The sequence below is a fragment of the Penaeus chinensis genome, chromosome 11 (genome assembly GCF_019202785.1).
Source record: "Penaeus chinensis breed Huanghai No. 1 chromosome 11, ASM1920278v2, whole genome shotgun sequence".
Classification (NCBI taxonomy): Eukaryota; Metazoa; Arthropoda; class Malacostraca; order Decapoda; family Penaeidae; genus Penaeus; species Penaeus chinensis.
In genome coordinates, this window is record NC_061829.1 from 1073920 (window position 1) to 1086629 (window position 12710).

The 12710-nt window shown below is 43.2% G+C and overlaps 1 protein-coding gene across 1 annotated transcript in view; it reads right to left on the bottom strand.

The window, feature by feature from the left end:
• Positions 1–236: 236 nt before the first annotated feature.
• The window catches only part of LOC125030816 (protein masquerade-like), a 33921-nt gene continuing 21447 nt past the window's right edge, over positions 237–12710 (bottom strand). Inside the window, exons 3-11 of the mRNA XM_047621126.1 lie at positions 8199–8281; positions 7502–7811; positions 6945–7114; positions 5840–6725; positions 4777–5286; positions 4313–4535; positions 3713–3990; positions 2729–2883; positions 237–2065 (exon numbers count right to left, since the gene is read on the bottom strand). Coding sequence (XP_047477082.1) covers positions 1898–2065; positions 2729–2883; positions 3713–3990; positions 4313–4535; positions 4777–5286; positions 5840–6725; positions 6945–7114; positions 7502–7811; positions 8199–8281 — 2783 coding nt within the window. The 3' untranslated portion in view covers positions 237–1897. The remainder of the gene's footprint in view (positions 2066–2728; positions 2884–3712; positions 3991–4312; positions 4536–4776; positions 5287–5839; positions 6726–6944; positions 7115–7501; positions 7812–8198; positions 8282–12710) is intronic.

The following is a 12710-nucleotide window of genomic DNA, read 5'->3' on the forward strand; positions in this document are numbered from 1 at the left end:
ATATATACATATAACATATATGTATGTATGTATATGTATACACACACACACACACATATATGTGTATATATATATATATATATATATATATATATATATATATATATATATATATATATATATATATATATATATATATATATATATATATTCAAAGGAAAGTCGAGTCTGTCTTTAATCATTATCGTCGGGAAAATAATTTTCTTACTGCTAATAGTAAATGATAGTCCAAGGAAAAGAGTCTTAAATATTTATTATTTCACGTCAACATATAATGTCTTTTGAAGACACGTCTTTGGTTCTAGAACACAATAAATAGTCGGAGTCGAGTCATGTACAATTAAAATCCGTAATTACCTGCGCTGATGACTATTGATTTTTGAGACATTCAGAACTGTCAATATAAATAAACAAAAGAGGAACATATTCACACATATACCATGAACATGTAAAATGGACACAAAGTACGTCTCCAATATGGGACTTCCCTCTGCATCTCCAAACTTCTACTCTAATCTACTATCCGAGAATTATAGATCTGATAACTAAAAACTACACAGAGAACATGTATTAATTACCTCTGTACGCGAATGCCACTTCAAGACCATATGGTGCAAAGATAAGGCCCTTTATGTGAGAGGAAGGAACTGCCATCAGTAACAGGTTATCAGGCTTTAGCAACAGACTTTTTTTCGGTAGTACTCGTCGCCACGTCTTGTCGCTCGTCTTTATACCCATATAAACAGTAGGTCCTCAAGGCATGTTGAATAACTACTCACTGAGCAGTCACTGGCACAACTTTTTGCTTTTTTTCGCAGTGTTCAAAAATCGTCTACATAACACGGTCTTAGGAGCACAGTCAGAGAAAAGCAGGTCTGTCTTGTAAGCACCGTCCTGGCACGTAACACTTAAAGATAAATAAATAACACAACGAAAATCACTAACCCCTACAGATTATTATGGCTTCTAATATTTTCCACGGTTTGAGCTTTCTCCTTTTCACTCAACAATGAAGATCTCTAAACTTACAATAAGAATTTTCTTTGAACATTTTTTAAAAATTCAATTATTAGTGTGGAAATAAGTGTGAAGTTAGCCATATACCACTTTACCAGAGTTGAGATCCAACACGACATTCCAGGCGGTTAAGGATCATCTGAAATCACTGAAACATCCCGTTCTCTCAGCTGAAGAGCACCGTCCTTTGTCGAAACCGAAGCCAACCAGCGCAGACGTCAATGCACGCCATGGAAACAAAGCTATTAGTCCGCTGTGTCTTCCTCGTGTAAAATAGGCCTCACGAAAACCGAACAAGTGCAAGATACACAATGGAACATAAACTAATAGCATGAAGTAACCCCATGGTATGTGTACTTACAGTCTTCGTGTAAATAAGGTATAGTAATCCAAGGTGTTGGCAATCATGTTACACGTAAACCGAAAAGTTATTTTGATTGGTTCCACACTTGATATGCCACGTGCTAACCAATTTCATATCAAAACTAGAATCTGCCTAACCAAGGGTAGTATTTCATTTAACCTAGTATATGCGCAGTACAAGATACCCATTAGAATGAGTACATGTGGACACGCAATACCAACCAGCCAATGTTCGTGTAAAGCGGTGTCTGTGTTACCTATATCGTGTAATTATCAAGGTACGCGTAAAGAAAGATTTGTATAACCTGGGACATACCCGAAACACCGCCTCACTTTCCACCCATTTTAGACTATTGCTCTCACAAGAAGAAAGAATAGGCAACGCAATTTGTGCATATGACGGACATTACACCTTTTTTTTATCATATCACCCATACCCGAAAAATATAAATTTGAGCAGGAAGAAACTTATATAAAAAAATAAAAATAATAACACATTTCAACAACTACGGAGTCATCAAATATTGTTCACAGAGATGATTTGGTTGATCCAGCCAATGAAGGAGGAGACCTTCACGTAGACTCCTGGCACATCTTGCCGCCCGCACCCGAAGCCCCAGGAGACGAGGCCGCTCAGCTCGTAGTACCCGTCGACGTTGCACACCAGAGGACCTCCTCCGTCGCCCTGTCGAAAAGGGGTGGGTTTAACGAAGGGTGTAAAAGAACACAAAGAAAAGAAAAGCAAAAAAAAAACGTGATATTAAAAAAAGATCGTCTCCAAGAAGTAAGGAATGAAAGAGAACTGATGTTTTCACTCAAGAGGGAAAGATTTGTTGTCAGGTGAAAGGGTGGTGGTTATTTTAATAACTACCTTTTCGCCCGACAACAGTGAGTACAGTGAACTATTTTCTTTAATTCATATAAACATTCATGAATGTTTTGCTGACTTTCGATGTTTACCGTAGATGAAGCATAATTGTGACAGCTTTTGGATGTGATTTTTTCCACAACACGCTTTGATGAAGTCAAACTTCAGAGTCCTAATACCCTATTGGAATCAGTAAGTGAGAGTTATCACTAGCAATACAGCACAGCCTCGAGCACAAGTTCAGATTTATTTCACAAACAAGTGATCATAGATGCTATATTTAATACTCCTGAAAACCTTAAATTATCCTCTGTTAGGTTCTAATAGAACAGTAAATGATAAAAAAAAGTCCGTATTTATATAGGAGCATATCAAGTATAAACTAATTCAAAGAAAAAAACACACAAGCTGCCACAGATCACCCCAGCCAAGGACAAAAGAAAATGTCAAAGCACGCACCATGCACGCCACGACACTCACCTGACAGGCATCATGGCCGCTCTCTCCTCCGGCACAGAAGGACGACGCAGGCAAGATGAAGATTTTCTCCGTCACCGCGTTAATTTTCCTCACGCACTCGTTGTCAGAAACCACGGGGACCTCCGCCTCGCGCACGCGCAGAGGGATGGGTCCGGCTGCACGCAGAACGAAAGGCAGTTTTATTTTTTATCTTTTTAACATTTTTGTTATTATTTTTTGGGGGTGTATGGTATAGCACTGGTATTGGTCGTAATATTAGTGTTTGTTTTGCTTCCAAAAATTGTTTTAATTCTTGTGAGTTTTTTTTTTTTTTTTTTAATTATGTTATAATGCCGATTTTTAATGTGGATAGGAGTTACATTCACCTACATATATAATATCTGTATATCACTATCAGTTTGTATCTATATATCAGTATCCATTTATATTCATATATCAATTTAAATTTATATCGATATATCAATATCAATATATATCTATATATTGATATAAATGTATATCTTTATATCAGCATCAATTCATATTCATATAATACCAACTTATATGAATCTGTATCGCTATCTACCTATATTATGTATAGGTATATGAATATGTATATTTATGTATATGTATATATAAATCTAGATCAGTATCTGTCTGTCTGTCTGTGATCATTCTCTGTCTGCCTATGTCTGTCTACTTCTGTCTATCTAACTAACCTACCAAAGATCTATATATCTATCCATCTATCTATCTATATATATATATATGGATACATCATATGAAAATTTATCAAACTTGGTTGTGCTTGAACTAACCCATCTGTACCAGCATCAGTATGTATAATATCAAGCTCTATGTATTCCATATGTAAAGACTGCCTACAGAAAAAGGCAAGGACCCTTGGCACCATTAGATAACACAAAGAGAGAAAGAAACAGACGAAAAAGAATCACATTTGAACGGTTCACTAAAAAAGAAAGACGGTTTTCCGCCCGTACTCACTCTCGCCCATGTACCCGTAGCCAGTGACGACGCACCTCTTCCCGGCTACCTGGTTGACCCCGCGCGCAGGCAAGCAGGCGAGGCACACGCCTTCCTTCAGCTCGGCGTGGCCCGAAAGCTTCAGGAGCGCGATGTCGTTGTCGAGCGTCTGAGAATTGTGATTATGATGGATGTAGGTGGTGGCCACGCGGAGGGTTTGGGCACCGGGCGAGCCGAACTTGGTCGTCAGGTCGTGGTCGCCGACGCGCACGTAGATGGCGTCGCCGGAGCGGACGATGCTGGGGGGGGAAAGGGGAGGTGATGCTAGTGATTGGAGATAATCATGCTAATTGTGATGATGATAATAATAAGGATAATACTAATACTAACAATGATTATTATCATTACTGATATTATCATAATGAGCTTAACAACAACAACAATAATAATAATAATAACAACAATGATAAATCTGAAGATATGGAAATATTACGGGGCTTAAACTGACCAAGAAAACTAGCCCATGAATCCCCTGCTCAAACAAACTGCCCAGATGAACCAACGAACAGCAGGAAAGGGACAGCCTCTCCAAGCGAAAGCAGGAGCGAGGCGGGCACTCACTTGGTGACGCAGTGGGCCGCCGTGAGCACCCACTGAGTGCCGATGAGCGCCCCGCCGCACAGGTACTGGTTGAGCGAGTTGATGAGCGCCACCTGCCAGCACCACTCTCCCGGGAGGGCGTCCTCGCCTCCCACCACGCGAGCTTCCCTGCCGGTGGTGCCCTTCAAGCCGCAGATGTACTTGCTCCTCGCCGGGGCCTTCGTGGTTCGGATGACTGGCGTGGCTGTGGGTGTGGAAGGGTGGGTGAGGGAAGGAAGGAAAGGTCGCGCGGTTTGGTTTCTCTAAGTGAATTTAGGATTATCTTTTACTTGAAAGGTGTAGTTTTTTCAGTGTCTCGTGGCTATTACACTATTCATATTGCTTCTTTGACACATTTTTTAAATAGTTGCTTGCCCATTATTAATCAGTTTATATATTGCCGACAGAAGTCAATCGACAGCGTCAATGCAGAATTGTTCCATTACCTTGAGTGACATTAGATACTGGGTACGGCCTCTCGTAGGGTTGTTCAGGTTGGTACGGCTTGTTGTACGGCGGCTGTTCATACGGAGGCTGTTCGTAGGCTGGGCGTTCAAAGGCCGGGCGTTCGTATGGCTGTTCATAGGGAGGCTGTTCATATGCCGGTTGTTCGTAAGGAGGCTGTTCATAAGAAGGCTGTTCATAAGGAGGCTGTTCATAGGGAGGCTGTTCATAGGGCGGTTGTTCATAAGGCGGCTGTTCATAGGGAGGCTGTTCGTAAGGAGGCTGCTCGTAGGGCGGTCGCTCATAAGCAGGGTCGTAGGGCTGCTCGTATCCCGGGGACCCGTAAGGCGGCTGCGGGTAATTAGGGTCGTAGGGCGGTCGCCAAGCCGTGTCGTTCCGGGCGATGTTGTGGAACTCGTCGTGGCGAATGAGCTCCCTGAGGGCGGACTTGGGCGAGCAGCACGACGTCTTGTCCTTCTTGCACTTGAACACGTCCGTCATCTCGGCGTTGCCTGGGAAGAGGGCAGAGGGGGTCAGAAATGAAGGGAGGAGGAGGCGGTAAGGGAAGTGGAATGCAAGGGAGGGGGGAGGGATTAGAAATGAAAGAAAGGGGAGATTATAAGGAAAACAAAATGCAAGAGAGAAGGGGAGAAGGAGGATCAGAAATGAAAGGAAGAAGAGGTTGTGAGGGAAACGAAATGAAAGGAAGGGGGAGAAGGATTAGGAATGGAAGAAAGGGGAGGCTGTAACGAAAACAAAATACGAGGAGGGGGAATTGAAAATCAAATACAGAGGAGGTTATAAGGAAAATAAAATGCAGGAGAGGAGGAGGAGGATTTAAAATGAAAAAAAAATGGAGGTCGTAACGAAAATAAAATACAAAGAGAATTTGTTTTGAATGGAAGCTGGTGATGGTATTTTTTTTAGAGGAAATACAATGAGCAGTTTGTTGCTCTTCATGCTAATCATCCCATTTTATCCCCATCTCTTAAATTCCCAATGACGCTAAATCATGGGTCATTATAAATCAGATTTCTCTGACGGCGGCGGCGAGAGGGTCCTTACCGAAGCAGGTGAAGGAGAGGAAGGGCTGGATGCAGGTCCCGGGGCACTCCGGGCGCAGGTCGGGAGCCTCGGTCGGCGGCGGCGGCGTGGTGGTTGTGGTGGTCGTAGTGGTCGTCGTAGTCGTGGTGGAGGTGGTCGTCGGTGGGGGTGGAGGAGGTGCGGGAGGGCGGGTCGGGCGAGGCGGGCGCGGCTGAGGCGGTCTGGTGGGCGGCGGTGGGCGTGAGAAGAGCGACGCTAGCGTTTGGAATGCGGGCGGGACGGGAGGACGCTCCGGAGGGGGCTGCCTTGGAGGGGGAGGGGGAGGTCGCCGGGGAGGCGAGGGGGGCGGCGGGACGTTGGCAGGCGTCACTTCCTCCGCCCGGTTGTCGCAGCAGAAGTGTCCTTCGTCGCAGCCGGAGGCCTCGACGATGACGGACGGCTGCGAGCAGAAGGAGGCCACGATGGAGGGCAAGCACGTCCCAGGGCACAGCGGCAGAGCATACTCAGGGTCGGAGGCGGGAGGAGGAGGTGGAGGCGGCGTGGTGGTCGTCGTGGTCGTCGTGGTTGTAGGATCCGGTCGTGGGGGACGACCCTCAGGAGGCGTGGGCTTGGTACGATGCCTCTTGGTGACGCAGCACTTGCCTCCGCGGGGGCACTCGCGCGAGCGGTCGATCTCGTCGCACAGGAAGCCGAAGAAGGAGGCGACGCACGTGCCGTGGCACCGACGCTCCACAGGGATCGTGCTGAGCGCGTCAGAAGTCGCGGAGCCATTGGGGCTGCGGGTGAACACGGTCGTCGGCTGCGGAGGGGTCGTGGTCGTGGTCGGGCGCTGCGTCGTGGTGGTGGTGGTGGTGGTCGTCGTCGTCGTCGCCTCTGTTTGCGGAGACGAGGACTGCTGCTCGGGTTGCTTCGGAGGAAAGAGAGATGTAGAGTGACTTACTATACCATGCTGCTAAATATCATATCGCACACATCGGCAGTCCTGTATGAAAGATTAAAATAAACCGTGATACATAAACCAAGAGACTAAATGATGAAAACACGGCATTTGATGACCAGGAACAACAACGCCTCCACAACCAATTTAATTCTTACCGCAGGGTCCCTCACGCCACTGCCCACTCACCTTCGGGTTGAGCAAGACGAACTCCTTGGGCGGAGTGTCCACGTCGGAGAACAGATCCGCCGACACGCAACAGCGCAATCCGGTGCGGCAGAATTCGCTCACGTCGAGCGTCGCTTCGCAGTACTGGCTGATGCGGTTCGCCACGCACACGCCCGGACACACGCGCAGACCTGGATTTGGCGCGAGAGAAAGGAGCGAATTGAATTGTCAGTGCAAATGAAAGAATGAGTGAGACTAGCATTGCAAGGGTGAGAACGGACAAGGTCGTTATTGTAAACAGGGGAGCTGGTGAGGCTGATGTAACAAAACCAGATGAGATGAGATTAATATCGTAAGCAACAGATGAGATTAATATCGTAAGCAAAACAGATGGGACTGATATCGTAAATAAAAGAGCAGATGGGACTGTTCTCGCAGGAGAAAATTCATATTACGAAGATATGAGTTGATAATAGGAAAACAAAAAACTTGACTAGTTAAGCTGGGCCAGATACATCTGTCTGTCATTTTCAAGAAATGATAGTCAGGTGTGTTAGCAATTTCTGGTCAACACTCACTGCTAGACGGAGCATAAGCCTGTGCTTCCGCTGTCGTTGTGGTCGCCGCCTCGGTAACACCTTCCTCAGCCTCCTTGTCTTGAATACCTTCGTCCTTGGTGACCTTCACGGCTTCCTCCTCCTCCTTCAACTCCTCATCTTCAGGCACAAGAGGATCTTCAGCCACGGTCGCCTCGGCCAAGGGTGTCTCCTCTGTAGGAGGTTCATTGGTGAGGGTCTCGCCTTCGACGACCTCGCTCCCGCCTTCAGCTCCTTCCTCATCATCCACGAGTCCGCCCCAAGTGAACAGCCCCTCCGTCACCGCCGTCGTCTGCAAGGGAGGTTTGGTCGACGGTTAAGGTGCGCATTCTGATTCTGCTTTCGATTTGTTTTTTGCCGTGGGGGAAGACGGCCAGAAGGCCGCCCAAATGTGAGGGAGGTTATCCATTTTATGTGGAGTGGTAGGCGTACACAATAAGCTAAGCGAAGATTAATAATAGACAGATGGATAGACACATAGAGAGATGGATGGATAGATAGACAGACTGAGAGAGAAAGGGAGAAAGGAGAGAAGAGAAGAGAAAAGAGAAGAAGAAAAGAAAAGTCTACCAGGTTGACAGAAGCAAACACGGCAGCAATAAAGACAAAAAAAAAAAAAAAAAAAATCATGACAGACGTAAACGAGCATTCTTTCGTTGCACAAAACAATCTCTCTTACCTCAGCATTCTGGTCCTCGGTCGTGTCCAAGAGAGAATCCGTAACAAGAGATTCCTCGTCGGTTCCCGGGGTTAGCGTCTCGCCTGGAGGACGCGAGAGAACCACATGGTGTAGAGATTTGTTCAAAAGTAGACAAAACACATATATATTTGAAAATAAATATAATAGTAACATACATTAAGATAAACAAAGCAAAAAAGTAAAAGACAAAATCAACTGCTGACAATAAACCTGTAAAATACAAGATAGCATACAGATTAGGACAAAAAAAACAAAATTAACATCATGAAAATGGAAGATAAAATCAACTTACACGCGCTGCCAAAAAAAAAAAAAAAAAAAAAAAAAAAAAAAAAAAAAAAAAAAAAATATATATATATATATATATATATATATATATATATATATATATATATATATATATTACAGAAGTGGGGATTAGCAAACCATCAAAAATGTTTTACGAATTCTAGTAATGGATAAAAGAAATAACACTTGCAATGCATTTGGCTGAACAGCCGATGCAACAACCAAGTATCGAGACAGTCTACAAGGGGCTTCTGCTCCACACACACAAGACAAGACAGCAGGAGGAAGGCTACCGTTCCCCTTGATAAGGATTAGTAGTGGACGTGTTAACAGAGGAAAGGCAAGAGTTAGGATCATGCTAAGTAACACATATTCCATTAAGTAAATCAAGTTGTTAGTCTTCTTCATGCAAAGTATAGTTGGATGTCAGTGTTAAAAGTGTTAGTTCACAGAAGATGGAGTACTATTGCACACATACATATACATGTATACATTTATACAAGACATAGGAAACCACAGTATAATATATATATATATATATATATATATATATATATACATGTATATATATGTATATATATGTATATATAATATGTGAAAGTATCATTTTCTCTACAGCACACACACAGAGGAAGAGTAGGCACGAAGCTCTGTCCAATCATCCGGGTTAGTCTATCTACCGACGCTATGCCGTCCACCTGCCGGCTCGGAAAAGGTCTGGCTGCCAGGCATGTGAACACAGCGCGTATGTTAGTAGCAGGATAATGCACTCCTGCAAGAGACGGTGGCGACGGCTGCGGCAGACTCCTCACCTGAAGGACGCTTGGCACTGCTCTTGGGTCGGCAGCACTTGTGTTCGGGGTTAGGACAGAGGCCTGGCCCTTGCACTACATCGTTACAGATGAGGGCGGCGAGGGCATGCATGCATTTGCCGGGGCAGTTGGCGGAGTCTGTGGCTGTCGCTAGGGTGTCCAGGAGGGCTGCAAGAGAGGGCGACACGCGGGCTCAAGCGGGAGTTAGGACAGAGCGGGAAGGGCGGCCGCCGAGGCATGGCCGGCGGGAGGGAGGTTCCGCAGTCATCAAGCAATTTCCGTTTATAATATGAAACTTTCAGTTGTCAATGCACAACCGCGGGAAATGAATAGTGAAACGGGTACTTTGAGGAAATACATTAGATAAACACAACGTTTTCGTGTATCTCTGGATCCACTTCACCTTGTGTTTATCTTCAATGTATTTGTTTCTGATAATTAGCTTTATATGTCACGCAGCTACACTTGATGACTGACGGAGAGCAGCTGGGCATTGCCAAGTACAAAAGCAAGAGTAATGTAGCTTACTAAAGTCAAAGCAAGCAGGTGCAAGCGCTCTGCCGTAATGCATTTTAAAAGGGTATAAGCAGTTAGGCTGAGGAGTGTTGTTTATGTATGCATACTGCTTATATACATAAGGAAAGAAATAGTTAGAGGCCATAAAACTATATTACAGATTCTTAATAAATACAAAGACACATTGTTGTTTCTATAACATTGATTACATTACGCAAAACATTACCCAGCACGTCGACATCCTGAGAAAGGTCTTGGAAGAAAGCGCAATTATAAAACGATTAGCAACAACTTACTGGAATAAAGAGATGTCACAATGGAGGAACTATTACAGGGTGACACAGAGGGAAAGGAATTGGGATCATTACACCCAACAAAGCTCTTAGCGAACCCGATTGTTCCCTTTGCATTCGTAACGGGGAGGCAGAAAGAGCTGTTTTGTAATACCGTTCTAGTCTCGGTCGATATACTGTGTAGCCGTTACGGTTTCCCCCAAAGGAATGCACGTGTAAAGGTTCGTTTCATTCGTTCCATCTCGTTTAAATATCGATATAGCAACTAAAATAATAATATCAGATACATGATTCTTCTCCTTTGGAACTCGATCGATACACCCGCCGCACATCCGTTACGGTTTCTCCAAAGATATTCCCGTTTACGCTTTCGTTGTCGGTTCACACATATATTTTCGTCACTTCATACTTTCTTTCTTAAGCCTTTTTCTTAGTCATCCGATGAAACTTACATCAAACATAAATCTAAAATATATTCTCAGCTTCAACAGAACAACATTAATAATTCCCACTCGCTTTCCATACCCACACTAACTCACATTCCCACACTCCCCTCTCATCATTCCACTGCATATTCAAACCGTTACAAGAGCGTGTCAGTAACAGTTTCCTCGCTGTTGTAACGCCATGCAGGAGTCACACAGACGTTAAGTACTGTAGACTTCAAGGAAAATACCGTTACAAAAATGTTAGTTTGTTGTGGGTTAAACACGAAGGTAAAACCCCAACTCGTGACACACACTCTGTAGGTTAGTCCTTTGTGGTGAAGCGGCGGTGACGATTATGCTGTTGGAGTCATGATATAAAAGATGAAAACATTTCTTGGGGGGTTTGTTTGTTATGGAATTTTAATCCACGAATTATTAATGGTGAAGATAAGTTATTTTAAGCGTTGATAGAAGAGTTAAAAATATATTTTTTTATATTGTTGCTATGTGACAGCGTGATTTCAGTGCTTAAGGCTATATACATTTTAAAGTGATGATATCAAAGAAAAAGAAAAAAAGATCGGAGGTTTTTACTGATTTGCGTCATCAAGAAAAATAAATAATATTAATAATAATAGAATGGAAGGTGGTGTTTATGCTTTTATCGGAATAAAAAGGTAGCGGGATTTGATTTACCTATTTTTATGGCATAAGAGATAAAAAAAAAAATAGTTTATTTGGATTTCATTTTGATCAGACATTTGCAGGTTTCTTGCACAATAAAAAAAAAAACTCTATTAATATTCTTCCGAGCGATTTAAAAATCCAATAGGCAATTATTTGATCGGTATTAGGTTCCAATAAAACTATTAACCTCATTCTAAATTGTCGCTACAGTTAATGTTTACGTCAGAAAATCATCAATGAATCTGACTCATTCATATGCACTCTCGATATGGCAGCCATCCGTGCCGATTTTCTTATAGAAATTTGATTTCGATAATTGTTAATGGTTTCACTCGGAAATGGGGGGGGGGGAAGAGGAGGGGGGGGGAGAAAAAGAGATGGGGGACAGTAAGTGAGAGGGGGAGAGAAAGAAAGAAAGAGAGAGAGAGAGAGAGAGAGAGAGAGAGAGAGAGAGAGAGAGAGAGAGAGAGAGAGAGAGAGAGAGAGAGAGAGAGATAGAAAGAAAGAAAGAAAGAAAGAAAGAAAGAGAGAGAGAAAGAGAAAGAGAGAAAGAAAGAAAAAGAGAGAGAGAGAGAGAGAGAGAGAGAGAGAGAGAGAGAAAAGGAGAGAGAGAGAGAGAGAGAGAGAGAGAGAGAGAGAGAGAGAGAGAGAGAGAGAGAGAGAGAGAGAAAGAAAGAGAGAGAGAGAGAGTGAAAGAAAGAAAGAAAGAAAGAAAGAAAGAGAGAGAGAGAGAGAGAGAGAGAGAGAGAGAGAGAGAGAGAGAGAGAGAGAGAGAGAGAGAGAAAGAAAGAAAGAAAGAAAGAAAGAAAGAGAGAGAGAGAGAGAGAGAGAGAGAGAGAGAGAGAGAGAGAGAGAGAGAGAGAGAGAAAGAAAGAAAGAAAGAAAGAAAGAAAGAAAGAGAGAGAGAGAGATATAGATCAGGATTTTTCCCGAATCACGAATTGGGAGTGACGGTTTGCGAATTAACACAACATAAATAAAAATACCATTCTTTACTTTATGGCGAGAGAATATAATATTATAAACTAAATTTCTGTTCAAAATATAAGCCAAAGAATTCGATGTAATATGGAAGAATAACCGAATCTTTATTTAAATTCCTCCTCCAACGGATTGCGAACAGAGCATATAAAGAGAGAAAACGGAAAAATGAAAATCGTGTTTTGTTAATGTAGTTAGACTAATAATAGGGATGGTACCTATAATGACATCAAGTGGAACTTTGCAATGTGAGAAATTGCAAGATAATGAGTTATGGTGAACATGCAAATATAGGAGACGATGATGGTGGTAGTGGTGATGGTGGTGCTGATGGTGATGATGATGATGATAATGATAATAATGATGATAATGATAGTACTGACAGTAGTGATGGCGAGAATAATGATAACGATACCGACTATGACCAAAATGAAACACAAATCATTTATAACGAAAATACCAACGACCACAACACGCCATGACATC